The following is a 21,313-nucleotide window of genomic DNA, read 5'->3' as shown; positions in this document are numbered from 1 at the left end:
CTGGGCTTGGATGGTCTGTCCCAGTTCTAAGCATACACTTGAACCTACAGATATCATTTGCTTTTTTTTGAACCTGAAGCAAAATAAAAGCCCTGTCCCCCCTTCTGTCTTTCTGCTTCTCACCTGTCTACAGGGGTCCCCTCTCCATGCTCTGACCCTTGTCCTACCTAGCTAACCACCTTCTTCCTTTGTTCACAATCTTCCACTGCTTAAACCAAGCTTTTTTTTCTACGATATTAGTACAGCTGGGGGCAGCTTCCAAGTCAAAATGAGATGCTGTCCTGTTACGATGTGTCAGCAGGGCTGTCCTGTTAATCCCATCCTGTTTAGTGGCTAAGCTGTTTTCAGAGCCAACTCAGAAACTCAGATCCATCCAAACAATAATTTGAATCACAATTCTAACTTTCTAGAGTTTATAAAACACTTCCATCAGGTACATGCTCTAATTTTATCTTTAGAATGTCAGTGAGGCAGACACTACTATCATTCCTGCTTCGCAGTTGAGGAAATAGGCTCAGAGAAGCTGAGTGACTTATATTCAGAGTCAGGACATCATTATAATTTGGGACTTTTCTGATTGATGCTCTCTTCCGTCTCAGAGATGTCATAGAATTGTGGTGTTCTGCTCAGATGAAGCTCTGAAGCCTACCAGAGAGAGGTTAAGTCTTCAAGTTCCCCCAAGGACCTTTAAACAAAAGGTGTTTAGGCGCCTGGGAGACTGTAGGAGGCCCCAGGGATCACTTTGTCCTCTGGGGCTGGGCTGCTGCTAACAACCAACTCTGCTAAATTTGACTCTGTGTTAAAGTTGTAAGTTTAACATTTCTAAGACTAATAATCTAAATACAATAGCCATTGTCCGTTTGAAATAATAACATTGGTGACAAAAAAAGAGGAATGTACTAGACCTGCCAGCCTTGACTGTGAATGAGTGAAGCAAACATACAGATTGTTTAAAAAAAAATGAGGAAGCTTATTCAATGGTGATAACTCCCATTTGTGCAGTCCAGGCATACCTCGGAGATACTGCAGGTTCAGTTCCAGACCACCGAAATACAGCAAATATCACAATAAAACGAGATACATAAATTTGGGGGCTTACACAAATTTTGTGGCTTCCCAGTGCACGTAAAAGTTATGTTTACACTATACTGTAGTCTATTAAGTGTGCAATAGCATTATGTCTAAAAAACAATTTATGTACCTTAATTTAAATGTCTTATTGCTAACAATGCCAAAAAATTATAATAGTAATATCAAAGATCACTGATCACAGATCTCTATAACAAATATAGTGATAATGAAAAAGTTTGAAATATTGCAAGAATTATCAAAGTGTGACACAGAGATAAGAAGTGAGCAAATGCTGTTGATTAAATGGCACCAATAGACTTGCTCAACGCAGCGCTGCCATAAACCTTCAACTTGTAAAACACGCAGTATCTGTGAAGCTCAATAAAGCGAAGCACATAAAATGAGATCTGCCTGTACTGACTAGGTGTCAGGCAATGGGCAGGATGCATTTCATCTAATCCTTACAATAGCACTGAATAGACACGATGGTTCTTATTTTACAGTCTAGAGGAACAAACCGGGCACAGAGAAGTTGAGTAACTTGCCCAGGACCATACACATAGGATCTTAACTTGCATCTGGCCGGCCCCAAAGTCTGGGCTCTTTGCACAACAACGACATAGTACATCCCTTTCTTTCCAGGACTCAGTTCTCTAACTTGGACAGGGCAGGATTTAGAAGTTAAGATATGGAGAAGTTCAAAATTATTCGAAGAGTTGATTTCTTTAAATTGGCATAAGAAAGCCATGTGATTATTAATAACAGTGAAATGAGAGGAGTTGCCAGTTTTTTGGGTTTTTTTTTTTGTGGTACACGGGCCTCTCACTGTTGTGGCCTCTCTCGTTGCAGAGCACAGGCTCCGGACACGCAGGTTCAGCGGCCATGGCTCACGGGCCTAGCTGCTCCACGGCATGTGGGATCCTCCCAGACCGGGACACGAACCCGTGTCCCCTGCATTGGCAGGTGGACTCTCAACCACTGCGCCACCAGGGAAGCCCATGAAATGAGAGGAGTTGCCAGTTTTATGGAAATACCTTTCCACTATGGGGGAAAGGTACACTCATTGCCTCTTTGTAGGGCCCTTAAAGCAATATGTACTCCCCTGGGCTGGTTATTTAAGGTAGAGTCATGAAAGATCAAAGACTCTCACTAGACCACTCCTCTCACCCCGTCCAGCCCTGCTCCACCAGGAGAAGAAGCTTGCTCATCAAGCAGGATCTGATGTCATATTACAGTTGCTGCCAGATTCTCCCACTCAAAGACCAGAGGTTAGAGCTGTGAAAGCACAGGCCGGGAATAACATCCATTAAGTGTTAGCTGGAGAAAGCAAGGGAGCCACCAGGAGCCAGCTTGGAGCCAGGAGCCAGCCATTACACACCCACACAGGGAGGAAGCGGGCTAGCGAATCAACCTCTCTGGCCTCATTTTCCTCATCTGTAAAATGGAGACAATGGTGCTTAACTTGTAGTGCTGTTGAAGAATTAAATAAACTCGTACTTGTAAAGTACTAGCACAGTGCTTGGCACACTGTAAGTACTGTATGAGTGTTAACCATTATTATTATTATTGTTATTGTTACTATTATTATCCTCTTCCTCCTCATCATCATATGGGAAATAGGTTCTGCGCTTAGATGTCTTCTAAGGTATGCTGCTGTTTCCAAGCTTGAAGGGGAGAGCTGGGCAGAAACATTTTTCTAACTCAAGGATCTTAAACTCATTTTCATTGAGAATATTAACACCAGAGAAGGCTGAGACATGCAGAACAAATACAGGAAAAAATTCTTTTGTTGTTATTCCCTTATTCCTCCTCTGTTGACTATCCTGTCTCTTTCTTTTTTGAGCAGTGGAGTGTGGAGAGGAAGAGTAGTGGCTAAAAATGTGCAATAAATGTGCAATAAATGGAATGCCCTTTATCTCTCATTTTCCCTGTCTCTCTCTTAGTCCATGTCACTTCTCATTAAAATGTGGATGGAGGGCTTCCCTGGTGGCGCAGTGGTTGAGAGTCCGCCTGCCGATTCAGGTGACACGGGTTTGTGCCCTGGTCCGGGAAGTTCGCACATGCCGCGGAGCGGCTGGGCCTGTGAGCCATGGCCGCTGAGCCTGCGCGTCCGGAGCCTGTGCTCCGCAGCGGGAGAGGCCACAACAGTGACAGGCCCGCGTACCGCAAAAAAAAAAAAAAAAAAGTGGATGGAAATTTACCATCAGACAGCTTTATCTTCCTATGCCAGAAAACACTCGTGTCCCAGTGGAAGAGGATAATCCCCTTTTCTATTCTCCTTTGGGGCTGGCTTAACACCCAAACTTAGTGGAGAATTGATGGTTCAGAACTCTCCGCGTGGAGGTTGGTTCTGAGTGTCACTGGAATGGCTTTAGACAGATGGCCTGGCACTGCCCCCATATCCTTCAGCCAGCTGGCATTTTAATTGTACTAGAAAATTATCCCACTTACTGCTTATGAATTAAACTATGCAATGTCACATTAGAGTATTTTAAATCTTTCCGTACTTGTTATGGGTTGAAGTGTGTCCTCTAAAAATGATTGGTTGGTTGATCACCTAATCCCCAGGACCTCAGAAGTGTTCTTATTTGGAAATAAGGCATTTGCAGAGGTAATCAAGTTATGATGGGTTATTAGGGTGGGCCCTCATCCAACAGGACCGGTGTCCTTATGAAAAGGAGGAAATCTGGACATAGAAACAGACATGCATGGAAGGTACACTAAGTCAAGAAACACAGAGAGAATGTCATGTGAATACAGAGGACTGGGGTGACGGATCTGCATGCCAAGGACGGTCAAACTAAGAGAAGCTAGGAGAGAGGCCTGGGACAGATTCTCCCTTACAGCCCTCAGAAGGAAACAACCCTGCCTGTTAGTTTAAGGCACCCAGTATGTAGTACGTTGTTACAGCAGCCCTAGGAAACTAAAACAGTACTCAATTTAAGGATCGAATGGTTCTACTTTGTTAATAATTTTTTCCGACAATTATTAGCACCTTTTACTGTTTATTTAGGTGAGTGGTTCATTACATTGAACTAGTAGCCTATCTGATTTATTAAGATGCCTTCTGTTGTAACTTATAATTTTACTCCCTCATATGTTCAGTTTTCACCTTTGCTGTGTTCCTTTTGCTCCTCTGTTACCTGAGGATCTTGGTTTGAAATTTACCTGTAGCTCTAGGTGGGCTCATAAAACTAGACTTCTTAAGCTTCTAGGTGGAGGGAATGTTTTACAGGGTCTCCCTCCCCACCTGCCAGTCTTCAGATCTAAGAGAATCAGATTTGTAATGCTTCCCCGGGTCAAACTGAATGTTTGAGTAAGGTCAGAAATTAAAAAATGTATACCAGGGAGGGAGAGTAAGTGGAAAATAAGTCTTTCCCGTAATACTAACTCACATAGGCCTGAGACGGTTCAATCTCTGACTTCAAGGCTGTTTCCCTTGGGGTGAGAAGAGACTGTACATACTTCCTGGGTGTCCTTCACTCACTGAGGTTAAAAAGAAAGCCCCAGTGATGCTTGAGTCTGAGGAGCTTTTGTCCTTTTGTGATCAGGAAGTATCCACTACTCAGCAAACTCATATCAGAATACCATTTCCACATTATGCCTCCAGGATGCATAAGGTTTGCTCAACTTATGGAGACCTCAGCAAACTCTAAAATGCAGAGGTAAGGGCCAGGTTTGTTGCATTTAATTCTAGGAACTCTGTATACTAATATAATGGGTCAAATTGTGTCGTCTCCAAAAATATGTTGAAGTCCTGACCCGCAGTACCTCAGGACGTGACCTTATTTGGAATCAAGTTAAGATAAGGTCATGAGGGTGAGCTCCCATCCAAAATGATTGGCATCCTTATAAAAAGGAGAAATTTGGACACAGAGACAGACAGAGGGAAGATGATGTGAAAAGAAATAGGGAGAATGTCATGTGAAATAATGGAAGCATTGGAGCTCTACTGCCACAAACCAAGGCCCAGCTGGGGCCACCAGAATCCACAAAAGGCCAGGAAGAATCCTCCCCCTGTAGGATTCAGAGGGAGCACGGTCCTGCAGACACCTTGATGTCAGGCTTCTATCCTCTAAAACTGAGCCAGAGACAATGAGTTTCTGTTGTTCTAAGCCACCCAGTTTGTGGTACTTAGTTATGGCAGCCCTAGGAAATTAATACAACTCATCACAGTCACTCATGCTTTCATGAATACCTGGAAGCTACCTCAGATTCATCGCCTAGACACCCAGTTAATGCCAATAATTATCACTGTTAATCACCCCACACACACATTTTTTTTTTTTTTTTGTGCGGTACGCAGGGCTCTCACTGTTGTGGCCTCTCCCGTTGCAGAGCACAGGCTCCGGACACGCAGGCTCAGAGGCCATGGCTCACGGGCCCAGCCGCTCCGCGGCATGTGGCATCTTCCCGGACTGGGGCACGAACCCATGTCTCCTGCATCGGCAGGTGGACTCTCAACCACTGCGCCACCAGGGAAGCGACCCCCCACACACACATTTCTTTGAGCGCTTACTAAGTGCCAGGCATTGTGCTAACTACTTTACATATCTTTTCCTCATTTTATAGACAAATAAACTAAGAAACTCAGTGAGATTAAGTAATTAGCTAAAGGGCACATAGTTAATAAAATGATGCAACTAGGATTTGGGTCCAACTTTATCTGGATTTCAAAGTTAATATTCTTTATTTATACTCTCCTTACTTATCAAGCTTACTTAAAGATTGGTGGCATCGAAGTCTTTGGCAAACAACCCCCTACTTCTTACTATATCCTCCTTCACAATGTGTCTGGTTTAGGCCAATTTGGAAAAGTAGTAATTTTATATTTTGCCCCAAGTCTATTTTTAGCAAATTTCTTTTAACTTCAGAGTTATCCAAAGTACAGCAGTATAGGTTATCATTTTTAAGTAGGAAGTAAATGGAGCAATGAAAATCTGAGATGAAGAGCTCCTCTGATTTTTCTAGAGTAGATGGATTTTTTGAACACATGTCAATCACAAACTGAATTCATCTGCCTTTTGCCCCAGCATCAGTTGCTTTTTTGGTGTAAGATATCAAGCCATTTCTCTCCTGGGGTTTTTAGGAAAGGGAGTGCTCAAAGGGAAGGGGAAGGTAGAAAATTTAACACTGCTTAAACATCCACTGTGGTTTACACACCTTCACATAACTAATTCTTTTAATTTTCACTAAACCTGCAAGACAGATACTATAATTTTTCCCCCCCACATATGAAGAAACTTAGGCCTAGTGAAATTAAGAGAACTGCTCAAGTCACACACGTAGCAATGATCGAGGTCTAAACACAGATGTGGGAGTCAGGATACTCGACTCTAGTTTTCATGTGCCAAGAATGGGACCATTTTGTACTTTGAAAGGTGGGTCTGGTCAGCAGAAAGAGTATTGAGACACTTTTTCCCAGCCAACAGTGTGTTTAGCTCCAGAAAGACTACTGGAGAAATGGCAGAGGTGAGCGATCAGTTCCTCTTTAAAGCCATCTCTTCTGTTCCAAAAGTTCAGCGTACCTAGGCCACCTTGGACCTTAATTTACTCATTAAAAAGTTGGGTGAACACCATTATTTTCAATTCAGTTCTGAGACATATCAGAATAATTCATTAAGTAGCTATGGAAATTACACAAAATCTATAAATATCATGAAATCATATTAAAGGTAGGTTGAAAAAATTACTTACATTTTATGTATTTCATGTACTTTTCTCTGGAAACTATGCAAGGTAATTATAAACTATGGCCTTTGGTGGGGTATTGCTGATCTGTGTAAAGAATGTTTTCACTCTTTAAAGAGGAAATGTGGCAAATTTATTTTCTTCTTCTTGGGATGAATATAGTCCTTATTTTATTATACTATTATTTTTTTAATTTTTTTATTTTTTGCGGTACGCGGGCCTCTCACTGTTGTGGCCTCCCCCGTTGCGGGGCACAGGCTTCAGACGCACAGGCTCAGCGGCCATGGTTCACGGGCCTAGCCGCTCTGCGGCATGTGGGATCTTCCCGGACCGGGGCACAAACCCGTGTCCCCTGCATCGGCAGGCGGACTCTCAACCACTGCGCCACCAGGGAAGCCCTGATTATATTGTTTTTTATATTATCTCAGTTGCATACAAAGTGAAAGGTACAGTGATTTGGAGAATCGAGTTCTAGAAAAGGTGAGTGTAGACATTCCTGGTAAATATCAGAAAGAAGTCATGGAAATAAAAGACATGGAGAGCTGATGTAGCAGGCAGAGCTAGCCTGGAAGAGGCAAATGTCTAGTGTGGGTTAGGCCCTAAATAGGAATTAATCAGCATAGAAAATATCAGCCTAAAACACCAGGCCCTAAATAGGAATATCAGGACTTGAAAGAAGCATTCTAATCAATGTCTGCATGAGATGAGGTTTACAATAAGGTTACAAAGAAAAAGTGAAAGATCAGTGAGCAAAGTACCATATTTTTTCTACAAGTTTATTGTTTTAAACCCTTCTTAATAAAGTTATCTCCTTTACTGGTTACTTTTATTTAATGTCAGTTGTTTTTAATAAAAAGCAGTCTTAATACCAGTGGAAATGAGTGTTTATAAATCCAGTGGGCTAGAGCAGATACTATCAGGCAAAGCATACTCCTTCACAAGTTGGTTCATGAGTTAAACACCCACCGACCACCTAGTTGCTTCCTTGATTTTACAACCAGAAAAAGTATTTAAGGGCAGAGGAAAGAGGATGACCTGACTGAGCTTCTTAAATACAAACCTAGTTACAACATCACAAACAAATGCCACTCAGATTTTCACTTGTGAAGTTGCATAATATTACAGCCCATGCAAGGATCTTTCCACAACTCTATAAAGAACAAATGGTCTCTCTAAGTTGTTCCTCTGATATTAAATTTTAATCGGGAAAAATAAGGCTATTTAATAATAACTTGCATTTGTTATGTACTTAGTTTTTTCCCGTATACTTTAACGCACGTCATTGTACTGGATGGTCTTACCACTCTGCAAGTTACACCGAGCAGGCATGAGCATCTCCATCTTACAGCTGCGTTGCAACGAGATGAAGTGGCTTCCTGGAAATCCCAGTCTGATTAGTGAAGGAGCTAGACCAGGATCCAGATCCTCTGATTCCCACCTGAAAAGCCTCTCCTAAACTTCCAGGCTGATCCCTGAGGCAGGCAGCCAGTGTGGTCAGGGTTACCAAGATTATGTAATATGTTCAGTCGTTTTCAAACTTCAGTTTGCAGCTTCTGAAATCTACTTAGTAGTTTATGACTAGCATTTTTTAATGATATATAAAATATAGAAAATCAGAGGGCAAGAAACTAAATCACTATATCAAAGAGATATCTGTACTCTCATGTTATTGCAGCATTGCTCACCATAGCCAAGGTATGGAAGCAACCTAAGTGTTTATCAGTGGATGAATGGATATATATATATATATATATATAAATAATATGGAATATTGTAACATATATAATATATACAGAATAATATGGAATATTATTCAGCCTTTAAAAAGGACACCTGAAACTAACACAACATTGTAAATCAACTATACACCAACAAAAATTATTTTAAAAAATGAAGAAGGAAATTCTGCCGTTTGCAACAACATGAATGAATATGGAGGGCACTGTGCTAAGTGAAATAAGCCAGACAGAGAAACACGAATACTGCATGGTATCACTTACACGTGGAATTAAAAAACAAAAGTTAAACTGGAATGGTGGTTGCCAAGGGTTGGAGATGGGGGAAATGGGGAGAGGCTGGTAAAAGGCTACAAACTTTTAGTTATAAGGTGAATAAAGTCTTAGGATCTAATGTATAACACAGTGACTATAGTTGATAATACAGTATTGTATAACTGAAATATGGTAGGTAAGAGAGTAGAACTTAAGTGTTCTTACCAAAAAAGAAAAAAAAAGGTAAGTATGAGAGGTGATGAATTCGTTAATTAACTTAATGATGGGAATCCTTTCACAATGTACAGATCTATCAGATCATCACATTGTGCATTTTAAATATATTATGATTTTATTTGTCAATTATACGTTAATAAAGCTGAAAAAAATCTACAGCACAACTTGAAAAGAGGAAAATATCAGAGGGTGTACATAGCAAGAGTGAGCACTGTTTTGTGAAATATTTGTTTCAAAGAGATCTGTGTGTGTGTATGTATATATATGTAAAATACTGAGTCACAAAATAAACTTAAGTTTATTATACCTAAGTTTATACTTAAGTATAAGTTAAAAGAAACTGGTATTTCTTTCAGAGGGTCAGAGGGAAAGAGAAAACAGGAAAGCACTGATGTGGCTAACGCTGATCGGGTGGCTGTACTGCTCTGATGGCAGCCACAGCCCTGATGGATCTGGGGATGTGCATATGTTGGGTGATGGCTGTGCGAGGGCTGAAGAAAGATTCCTGCAGTGGGTGGGAGGTTAAAAGCCTAGATAATCTTGAAGCCAGAGTCTGTGTTTTGTTCCTTTTTATGTTCTTAGTGCCTAGTCCAGCAGCACTAACTGGCACAGGAAACCCTCAATGAATATTTGTTGAATGAATGCATGGAAATGAGTGAGGTTTACAGATTTTTAAAGGCTCCTCTTAAAAATTCAATTAGGCTTGGAAATGAATTCAGGCAGTCCTACATTTATGAAAAGCTTGTTTCCAAAACCTTAATTTGCAAATTGGATTTTGGAACTTCAAACATTATTATACATGGCAGCTGGGATCTTAGGCCAGCCCACAGCTACCTTTTAAAACCCAGGATATATCTGGAGCTAGTAGCAAGAAAGGAAGCTGCATTTCTACGGGATAAAGGCATCCTCGCTGGTCCAGCTAGGAATGCCAGGGGCAAACTGGCCTCCAGATGGCAGAAGAGCACCCCCCCAGCCCCCATTCCTCTTGCCTTAGCTGGCCCCGCCTCTGCAAAGCCATTCTGGGGGGACTGGGAGGGACGTGAGAAGCAGTATGAAGTGAGGGCTCATGTCAAGGATAGAAATAGGTCAAAGGTCAGGAAAGGGAAAGAGGAGTGAGCAATGCAAATTACCTCAACCAGGAAGGAAGGACAGGCCTGTGGCCACCAGGCACTCAGCCCATGTGCTTGTGGCCAGGTGGCCAGTAAGACACACGCAAAAAAGTCGAGACCAACTCCATAAAGATTTGGTGTAGTCACCACTGCAGGAGAGATTCAGCAATATCATTTATAGAGTGCCCCATACGTGCAAAGTACAATTGCCTGTTTTTCTGCCATTCTTTCTTATTTTTTTATCCATTAACAGCAAGTAGTAATTTCACCTTTAACCAGATAAGCGGTCCAGTAAAGTCAATCATTTAAAGCCAATCTTTGAACCCAAAAGTGAGCAAAAAATGGCCAGTTTGGTGTACAAACCAACAGTCACAAAAGGTACATGAGCTTTACTTTGTAACAGAGAAGGCACCTGAGTGCTCCGCTGCCCAGACGGTTGGCTTTTTCCTTGAACACGATTCTAACAGATGGGGCTTCCTGATAGCCTTGGCTACATCCAAACAGAGTGGAACCGCTGAATGCATTAAGAGCAATTAGGAGAGAGAAAATAAATAAAAAGATAGAGGACAGCACACAATAATTGGACAATTTCTGGATGAGAGTTGTATCCACTGAGATACCACAGTTTCACAGCATGATTTAAAAAACTATATTCACAGTGACAATTCTCAGCAATGGGGAAGTGTTTCAAATGTATTTTAACATCTATTTTAAAGAAGGGAAAGACATAGTTTTCATTACAATTTTTTTTTTTTAATTTAGCATGCTGGAAAATTGTAATGCTACATTCCCCAATAAGATTGAATAAACCAGGTATTTATTCCTAAACTTTTTACAAATCTGAACATTTTTACGTGCACGTCTTCTGTATCTTATACAATTATGCCAATTATTGATTTCCCTGACATGCTTTTAACTTAGTTTCTTCAGAAAACAGTGGGATGAACTAAATAATTTCCTATGTTTCTTTGATACATACCCTTCCACATTTGTTACAAAATGTGACAAAAGCATGGCTGTTTATAAGAAACCCAAAATCCTGACTCAAGAAGACTTCACAGGGCTTTGGGAAAATGAGAAAGTAAGTGGTGAAAATATTAGACTGCAAGTGACAGAATCTCTCAGTAATCTTACCAGGAACAAATTAAACAGCACCTTGAAATCTAAAGAACTGAACAGCCAATCACAATTGCTCCTGAAAATAACATGGCTCTGCATAGGTCTTGGCACTCAGGAATCTCAATGCACCTCATAAAAGAAACACTGCCAATCTCGCTCTGTAGGCGATGAAACTGAGATAAATTATCTGATGCAAATGCAGAGGAATTTAGAGCTCCTTTTGTTGGGCATCTGTTTTGGCATTTAACCTAAAACTTCTTCCAAAGCAGAAGGCACAAAAGCTTTGTGTGTTCTGATGACTCCAATGAAAAGTGTGAACTTAGATGAACTGAGTTTGATTTATCCAGTAATGGGAAAGCTAAAGAATATTTTTTTGAGCATTGGCACTGTGCTGGAAGCTGAAGGTTCAAAGTTTCAAAATAGTCCCTGCCCTCAAGTGGATTACCATATATTGCATTGGCATTCTACTAGCCACTTTTGCTCACTTTTGGGTTCAGAGATTGGCTTTAAATGATTGACTTTACTGGACCTCTTATCTGGTTAAGGGTGAAATTACTACCTGCTGTTAATGGATAAAAAATAAGAAAGAAGGGAAATGAGGGAAGGGAAGGGAAGGGAAGGGGAGGGAAGGGAAGGAACAGGCATGCTCACCACTAACTTTAGTTCAAGGTTAATAATAGAAGGGTGGACAAAGGATATGGAGAGAAAAGAAGAGCTGAGGAAGCCTTGTGGAGGAAGGTAGTATTTGATTTAGGCCTTGAAGAACAGGAAGGAAGTCAGGAACAAATGAGATAGAGCCCCTCATTCCTACTCTACTCCCCAATCACCCTCCATTGGTTACCCCCTACTACTCCCCATCTCTTCCTTACCCCACCTTACTCTACCCACTCCACCAAAACTTCCTTGGAATCCTAGGTCTCCATGGAACACTTCAGAAACCCCCATCTTTTTTAATGTCTCCATTTCAGAGGGGAAACTGAGGCACATAGACTGTTCTCCACGTAGGAAATAGAGTGAGCCAAGGAAGGGAGGTGGCATGATGAGTTTGAGGACCAGTGAGTGATCTCATTTGGCCGGAGCAGGGGTAGGTCAGAATGGGAAGGGATATTAAAGGCAGACTGTGGAGAACTTTGAGTGCCACGTTGAGGAGAGTGGGGTCTGTCTTCAAAGGTGGGGGTGGGAGGACAGGAGGGGACAGGATCAAAAAGAGGACAGAGACTGAAGCCGGGACCAGATAGGAGGCAACTGTAATTGTCCAGGTGGCGGGCGATAACTGCTGAAATTCAGGATATGAGAGAGTGATTAGAGAAGAGTGAGAGAGACATGGAGAAAGTAAACTGATAGAACTGTGGGCATGATGGAGCGGGAAGAAACTCAGAACCAGGAATTCACACACACACACACAGCAGACTGGGCTCTTTGCCCTGCATTCCAGGCTCTGTTGTTGACCAGCCGTGAACACTGGGCAAGCCCTTCACCCCATGTGCCTCAGTTTCCTCATCTGAAATGGTGGCATTAAATAAGATCGGGGTTTCTGAAGTTCCATGGAGACCTAGGATTCCAAGGAAGTTTTGGCAGAGTGGGTAGGGTGGGGTGGGGTAGAGAGGTATGGGGAGTGGGGTGGGTGTGAGCAATGGTGGGGGTGACTGCAGCAGGGATGAGAAGCTCTAGATCCAAAACCACCTATTTCATCAGAACATCTCCTTTATGTAACAGGATTCCTTGTAACAGTAAATTTGCCAAAAAAAACCAAAGCCCCCCAACCAGTCTGATAACCACAGGAACATACAGATAACCTCTAACATCCCTTTGTGCTCTCACACTTGAGTGATCACACTTAGAGAAACTGGTTGTCCAAGAGATCTGCTAATATAGTGGATGTGGGTCTCATTTTTAGGACCCCATTGAGGTCCTGTTTATTTGATGAGCTGTTGCACAAATGCTGGAACAAATGGAAAAACAACTGTCATGCTGAATCGATGCCAAAACTCTCAAAAATGGGACCGATTTACTGAAAGGCCATCTGGTGCTCTTACCCTTGTGCCTTACCTTTTCCCAAGACCCAGTGAGTTTTCCAAACCTCATAAACATCAGCGTGAAAAGGGCCCTTGCCTGCAGGTACAAAGACACTGGCTTCCCTGCTACTGACTGTTGTCTGGCTTTGGGTTAAGTGCAGTTGCCCCTCTGGGTTCCGTTTCCCTGTCTATAGAAGAAGAGCATTGCAGCAAACAGCCCTAGGGGCCCCTCTAGCTTGAACATTCCAAGATTCCAGGATCCTAAACTTTGGAGCCTGGTATCTGAACAATTGTCTGATCAATAGCACGTGCTCCGGGTCTTGTTCTGTCACAGTCAGATGGTCAGTGTATTAAGGGCTTTGGGCTGTTGACTCTAAGGATTGGGCAATGTGTGCTTTAGCCGAAGTCTCTGAGCCCTGCAGATGGATCACTCCGAGCAGAGGGCTCAGGTCTAAATTAACAGCAGATCTTTAGAAACACGATGCTTTGTGGATCGGTATGTGGAATAAGAAAACCCGTGCCTTTGGTATAAACACCCCCAAATGGTCTACGAACCACCAAAAAAAAAAAAAAAAAGCAACAGAGGAAAACCAATCAGAACCACCACCAAGTTGAGACCAAAAAGTTTCATACAGGTCTGATATTTACACACTCACTGCCTTCCTTTGCCTCCTGATTTCTCCTCTCGCCTCCCACTCCCACAACTAAAAAAAAACAAAAAAATTATTTTATTTTTTTTTTACAACGATTCCTTTATGCGAAAGAAGAAGAAGAAGAAGAAAAACTGAAGAGGTGAAGCGAGCACTCACTGGGAGAGCACGGCCAGGCTGCGTCTTCCCTGCGATCCGGATCCCCCGAGCATGTCTGCAGCTGGAAAAGGGCTGCGGGCGCAGAGGTGCTGAGACCCTCTGAGCGGTCAGGGCGTGGACCGGGCCCGCGGAGGTGCCATGTTATCTGTGGCTGAAATGCAGTGTGCAGGATGCTCCCGGGCTCTCCCTTTGTGTTAACACTTTGGTCTGTCCCTGTGACGAAAGTCTGGGCTTGTCCTTTGCCAAATTTACTCCTCCCCACCCTTTCCCTTCGCATAGGATCATCAGAGAGCTGATTGTTATTTTTTACTGTAATCTCTCTAATAGAGGCCCATCATGTTTAGATTTAGATTGTAAACGGCCCAGATTGCTTTGTGATTTCCAGAATGTTATTACTGGGCGGTAGGGGCCAGGATCCCCAGTAGCTTTCATGATGAAGACTTTATATGATCAATTACAAATAATTCTTCCAAGGCAGAGAACTAGTTAAAGGAAAAGACACTGATCCACGTGCTCAGCCTTTTGGAAAACAGTCGACCATGGTATCACTTGCATGCACAATCCAATTCTGAAGAGATCAACGGAAATCAGCCCACCAAAAAGTTCATCCGGGTGCAGTTCTCAGGCCCTCATTCTGAGCTCTGTTCTCAATTAGCATTGGTGTCAGTGGCTTCCAAAGTAAACAGTTCCCACTGAGAAATCAAATCTGGGAAACTCCTATTATCCCTTTTATTCAGGGGAAGATGCATGATATAAAAATGCATACAAAGGCAAAGGGAAGAGAGCCAGAGGATCAGTGATATGCTGTGTTATACAGGGTGTTTGGTGAAATGAGGGCAACAGCCTGACGAAGGGACATGTTGCAACAGTGGGCCCGGTCTGCCCCCGTGGCACTCTGGTGTGGTGATCTCATCCGCCAGGCCAGGCAAGGGAGCCTGGTCAGCAAGAGCTTGGAAAGCAACCAGATTCCAACCCCTGTGGAGGGGGCGGTGTTGATTCTATCTGGAGATGACACTCTATCTAAGCTTGAGTTATGAATATGCTTCTTCATCGCTAACAAGCAATGAACAGATTGCTGCTGGGCACCAAGATACTTATGGGACTGGCTCTCTGTTAAATAAGTAGAACAACCCAGATCTCCACAATGTAGGGTTAAGATGATTCTTTTGGTAAATAGCAGGAGAAACAATCAACTTTACACATTGATTCACATCCTTCATACGATGAAAAACATCTTTGAGATCTATGGCTTCATATCACAAACATGGACACAGAGGCAGAGAGCACTTCAAAAGTTCACCCAAAGTCGTGGAGAGGAACCAACGCAAGTATTCCTGTGCTCAGCTTGAAGAAGTTTAATTTAGTTAGATTAAATCCTCTCTTCACTTTAACTAACTAGACAATTTTGGTTGTTTTATTGCTTAAGTACTATGCTGTCCTCAAAGTCATAGTTTATAGAGTAATACAGTTTACTGAACTTCAAAATTAATTATCTCTATATGTCATGATGAATATACATCTTTAAATATCCCTTTGATTATATATGTTATCACTCAACACATACTGACTATTTAAAGTGCATGAGACACTCACTGAGATCACACAAGAGGCTTTAATGAAATACTCACTGACTAGACTTGAGTTTATTGCTCCAAAGCTGTGACAGATACATGTATTGAGGCATTTTGCTATTCCTCTTTCTACCACATTTTTCCCATTTAATATTTTTCCTTTTAAAATATTCAGTGATTTGCTGTGGCAAGCAGAATAATATTCCTCCCAAAGACATCCATGTCCTAATGCCCAGAACTTGTGAATATGTCACTTTACATGGCGAAAGGGATTTTCCAGATGTGATTAAGTTAAAGGCATTGAGGTGCAGAGATTACCCTGGATTATCCAGATGTGCTCAGCCTTAGTCACACAGGTGTTTAAAGTGAGATAAACCTCTCCTGCTGAGGTCAGAGGGAGATATGGGTATAGAATAATGGCCAGAGAGATGACCTTGCTGGTGCTGAAGACAGAGGAATGGGGTCCAGGAATGTGGCAGCTTCTAGAAACTGGAAAGGCAAGGAAACAGATTCTCCCATAGAGCCTCCAGAAAGCAATGCAGCCCTGTCTATATCTTGATTTTAGCCTAGAGAGACCTGTGCTGGACTTTGAACCTCTAGAACAATAGATAGGTTTGTGCTGTTTGAAGCCACCAAGTTTGTAGTTATTCATTCCAGCACTGATAGAAAACTAATACAGTTGCTTATGGGACTCAACTGACCTTGGGAATATGTTTCGCCTCCTGATTTCCCCCGTTTCCCACCCCCACTCCAATTCTGAGGTGGCAAGTATAGTTTTGACATATTTGGAATAAGTTCATAGAATGGAGTAGCCTGGAAAAACTTCAGTGGTTCTTCCAGGCCAGCCCAGACTCTCTCTCTCTCTTTCTCAACACACACACACACACACACACACGCACACAGGAGAGCAAGCATTTAGTAATCTTCCACTAATATGCTGACATTCATACACTGAAAGTATGCAAATGGTCAGCTGTATAAAAGATATCCACCAAGTTATTTTCCTAGTTGTAAAGACAGAAAGAGGGAAATCATGCACACTTGTAGTTGGCCCCTTGTTATTAATGTAATGTGTTTGGGAAGTAGCTGTCTGTCTTCAGTTTGTAAAACTAATGGATGTCATAATTCCTGCTACCTAATAGGGTACTGACATGACAATAGTGAAGAGAGGAGTGAGTTTTGGGCCTGGGTCAGACACCAGTAGGGCACAGGGAGAGCACAAAGGACAATAAGAAGGAGATTGGATGCATTTGGAGATGTGAATCATGAGATGAGAGCAGGGCTGAAGTAGGCAAGTGCTCCCAGGTAGGCTTCTGCGGTCCAGCTTCCTGGGGCTGGAGAGGCAAGGTGAGAGGAACTAGGAAGAACATACCAGAAGGTAACTGGTGAACAGTGTCTGTTTTTGCAGAGACCAGCAGGCACATGTGCCGTCCCTGTGTAGCACAGACACGGGTACTCAGAGTCCAGCTTCCAGAACTGGTGTCTCTGAGAACTGAAGTAGTGATCATTCATTGGCACCATGAACAGCAGGGCCAGCAAGACAGTAGGTGTCATACATATGACATTTCCAGCCTCTTTTACTAGGGGAAACGGAAGTCTGGGCCACTCTCAAATTACTGATAGCACCCTTCATTTCTAGATACTTTGCTTAATTTTTCATCAGAGAGATTCTGGGCTGGGAAGGTTTGAAGGAGGTCAGTGCTATAGAATGAAATAGCTCCCACCACAGGGTGGTCTTTAATTAATAAAATATGATTTAAAAAATAACTTTACTTCATGGAGGTAGGATCTCCATGATCTCTTCCAGACTTCATGGTCTGCAATGGTTGTTTAAGAATAGCTTCTACCTTGGAGCAGTTCCCTAGGGAAAAGAGAGGTATGTGGGAAGTGCCCCTTGTCCTGCCTTAATGCACTTAAGACACACACATACAGAGCCGCTCACCTCCTACAGAAACACAACATAAAGTCAAAGGAAATCTATTCACATGAGAGGCAACCGTTGAAGTAATTTAAAGGGAATGTTTAAAACATCCTGAAGAAATTTTTTCTTACAAAGAAATTCATAGACTCTACACGTTTAGAATGAAGCAAAAGATCTTGCCTAGACAACGGCTCACGAAGGGGTGGACAGGAACGGAAACGAAGGGGTTAACTACATATTTGTAGGCTGAACCTCTTTCCTCCTTTCCCTTGGTGACTAGAGTCTTTCCTCCACACCTGAGGGCATCACCCTCCTCCTCACTCCCCACCCCCAAAAGCACTGAACATGTTCACTTAAACTATATTGCTTTGTATTTTCCAGTGATACTGCTTTTTAACAGATCTTCCTAAGAAATCTTCTCATGAAATACTTCTCCCTTTTTCCATCTCCTTCTGCAGAAATTACAGACTCCTCTTCTTTCTTTCCTCTGCTTTCTACCATCCAATAAAGTCTTTTCCTCACCTCTCCTTCCCTATCGTGTCTTTGATAAAGTCTTCGTAGTTCCCACTGTGGAATGTGCGATGGGCTGGGTGGAGGAGGGGGTGGAGAGATGTATGTACTGTTATAGAAAGTCATTGTTTGTCATGAGAATCTGTATGGCCTTTGCTGACACAATTCTCTGAACTATTCTCTGGTCTGACTCCAGGCCTGTAACACATCTTGAGTTGCTATACTGTCTTGTCTGCCTTACAATGTTAGCCATATAGTTCCTGTCCCAGCATCTTCCCCCTACTTAACACTATTTGAATATTTACTACAAGCAAGTCGTGGAGTTAAGTGCCATGGAGGGCTCCAAAGGTAAGAAGGGCAGTCCCGAAGGGAGATAAGATATGCATACAAAAATATTAATGCAAGATGGGGAGTGAAGAGTATTCTGAAAGCAGCGGAGCTGAAGCACTATACTTCTAAGGTGACATCCTACGATCAAGGTCCCAGTGTTTAATCACTCTTATGCTCAATTTATTCTGTGATTGAACTAGACTTCCTGTGGCTGAAATAGAAATCCACTTATCTCTGTTAGGGCCACAGGTATTAAGTCATCCTTCAGTCTGGTCTTTTCTAGGCTAAACGCCAATGCCTATTTTCCATCCTTTTAATATCAGCTTGAAATATAACAACTCTTCAAACGGGAAACCAAAATTGGACATAATAAAGGCTTGACCAAGGCTGAATGTGGCTGGCTGAAGTCCCAGAGCTGCCTGCCACGTTCCTGTTAACACATCCTAACATTGTTTTCACGTTGATAATAGCATCTCGTATAGAGTTCATTCATTAATTTTTGTGCTAAATCCAGGGTGGTTTTTTTTTCTTCTCCAGATTTGTTGCTTAGTCAGTCTATCTCCAACATTTATCTGTTAAGCTATTTTTGTTGTTATTAATTACCCTTAATATAAAGAACTTCATACTCTTTCCAGAGGCTCATTTTTCAACTCTTTCAGATTACTCTCTGTAGTATTTTTCTTGCCCTCCTGCTTAAAACACAAAATCTGATTTCATGAAAGGAGAAAAAGATCTTTCAGAAAGCATATACCTGCATTTCAATACCTGGGAATTCTAATGATCTATTTGAGGCAACATAGAGTTCAAGGTCCTCGACTGCACTCAGAGTGTATTTATATATTTCTATCTCCCATTACTAGGCTGTGAGCTCCTTGAGGAGGGGGACTATGTCTTACCCATTTTTGTGCTCCTCCCCTCAGCCCAGTTAGCACAATGTCTGGCAGAGATCAGCCCTTCTGTAATATGTGCCGCATAAGTGAATTAGGGCACCTGGCTTCATAAAGAGCAAATAATGGCCTTGACCAAGTTAATTTGTTTTTTCTGTCGTTGAGTTGAAATAGGAGGATAATTGATTGGTGGCCCGGCCTCAAGTTCAGTTGTGCCTACCACTGGAATTGAGATGCATCTGGGCTTGTGTGACGTGTGGTGAGGGAGGCCTAGGGAGCCGATTTGCATGGGGTTTTGGAGAGTTGTCTGCTATTCCATGCCTTGGAACTGGTCCCTGAGCGGAGGCCCATTGCCATATGTCTCTGTCCTGAGGACAGGGGTGGGCTGCAGAGAAGCGGAAGCTGCTTCCACAAGGTGTTTGCTGAGTCTAGGCCAAGCTTTGGTGGCCAGGTGACAACGAGAAGCAGAGGAAAGTGTCCCCCTTACTACCTCTACACGAGCACAGCATGGTTTTGGAATTCCGGAAGAGTGAAGCGAACGCAGGGCCACTTTGGAACCTTGAAAGATTGTATCAAGGGCACGAGACAGCATCTTTGACATGGAAGCCCAGGGTCTCAAGTGAACCCCAGGGCAGTGGGAGAGAGGGGTGAGGGCTTCACTGGGGCAGGGGGCCAGCAGCAAGGAGCCATGGGAGGTTGCACATGGTGGGTGAATGCACCATTCATGAGGTTTTATAAGACAGACTTCCAGAAACAGAAGGACTTTTTAAAAAAAATTGATGGTGGGGTGGTAGTCCTGCATCAGCAGAGATCATTAAGAATTATATTACTAGTAAAGTGATTCTGTTGACATCCATACGCAGATTCTGATTGAGGATATATGGGTGACAGTTATAAGGTTTCTGTACATTTTTAAAATGACATCTTATTCTAAAATCTTGTAGACAGACTAAAAGGAGTAAGAAACTATAATGAAGGTCTGTGTGCTCACCATTCAGCTTAAGAAAGAAAATTTGCAAAGTAGGGCTTCCCTGGTGGTGCAGTGGTTGAGAGTCCGCCTGCCAATGCAGGGGACACGGGTTCGTGCCCTGGTCCGGGAAGATCCCACATGCCGCGGAGCAGCTGGGCCCGTGAGACATGGCTGCTGAGCCTGCGCGTCCGGAGCCTGTGCTCCGCAACGGGAGAGGCCACGACAGTGAGAGGCCCGCGTACCGCAAAAAAAAAAAAAAAATTGCAAAGTAACTTTGTGCCCCATGTGCTCTCCTAGGATGGCCTTCTCTCCCTCTCCACCTGTAGGTAGCTATTCTTCCCCTCCCCTCCTCTCCTCCCTCCACAGCTGGCCCCACCCCAGAGGGCTCACCAGCAATGCCACCCTTGTATGTATTTGGTTCTAGAATGAAACAGGATGGGTGCGTGGGAGTGAGACGTCATTTCACTCTGTCTTGATGCTTCTGTATTTTCATGGTGAAATGCAGGTCCTCTGGTCATGATACCACCGTTCAGTTAAAAAGAGGGCATTCTTTCCTTCCCAAGGCCAAACCTTGAGCCCCAGCATTACGTTGCTAATTCTTCCCCTTAAGAAATCCTGACCCCCAGTTGTACCCCCCTGGCAATCTAACACGTCTTCAGTGCAATGCACCCTAACATTGATCATAAAGGGGACTTTTGTTCAGTGAAAAGATTATTGGCATTTGCCACCGTTTTCCTGGTGTCTCCTGAAGCATTCTGCCTTTACCCAACAAAGCTATTCCTTCTCCTTTTCCCTGGAATGGCTTTTTAAACTCCCTTTGCTTCTCTGAATTCTAGTGGTTCTTTAAGAACCAGTGTCTGGCTCCACCTCTATAAAGTCTTCCTCATTTTGACTTTATTTCTTTGTAATTTATCATCTTAGGAGGAAAGATGAGAAAGCTTGAACCCACTCTTGTTTGCATGCATTTGAGAAATAGTTATGTTGTCATGTGTGACTCAGCCCTTCCAGCTGACTTGCCGTGAGGCTCCATTTCTGTTTAAACTCTTTTGCAACAATTATTTACGTCCAGTCTCTAAGTTCTT

At 42.8% G+C, this 21,313-nt stretch overlaps 1 protein-coding gene across 10 annotated transcripts in view; it reads right to left on the bottom strand.

Annotated features, from left to right (window-relative positions):
* CALD1 (caldesmon 1) overlaps positions 1-21,313 on the bottom strand; it is a 181,336-nt gene that overhangs the window by 54,069 nt on the left and 105,954 nt on the right. The window contains exon 1 of one of the 10 annotated variants that reach the window (XM_073809960.1): positions 14,043-14,197. The exons of the other annotated variants lie outside the window; for them this stretch is intronic. Within the exon in view, the coding sequence (XP_073666061.1) occupies positions 14,043-14,095 (53 nt within the window). The 5' untranslated portion in view covers positions 14,096-14,197. Of the gene's footprint in view, positions 1-14,042; positions 14,198-21,313 lie in introns of those variants that run through there. 10 annotated transcript variants of the gene reach the window in all.

Source organism: Tursiops truncatus, chromosome 9 (assembly GCF_011762595.2).
Source record: "Tursiops truncatus isolate mTurTru1 chromosome 9, mTurTru1.mat.Y, whole genome shotgun sequence".
NCBI classification, from domain to species: Eukaryota; Metazoa; Chordata; class Mammalia; order Artiodactyla; family Delphinidae; genus Tursiops; species Tursiops truncatus.
This window is presented reverse-complemented; position numbering and strand designations above follow the sequence as displayed.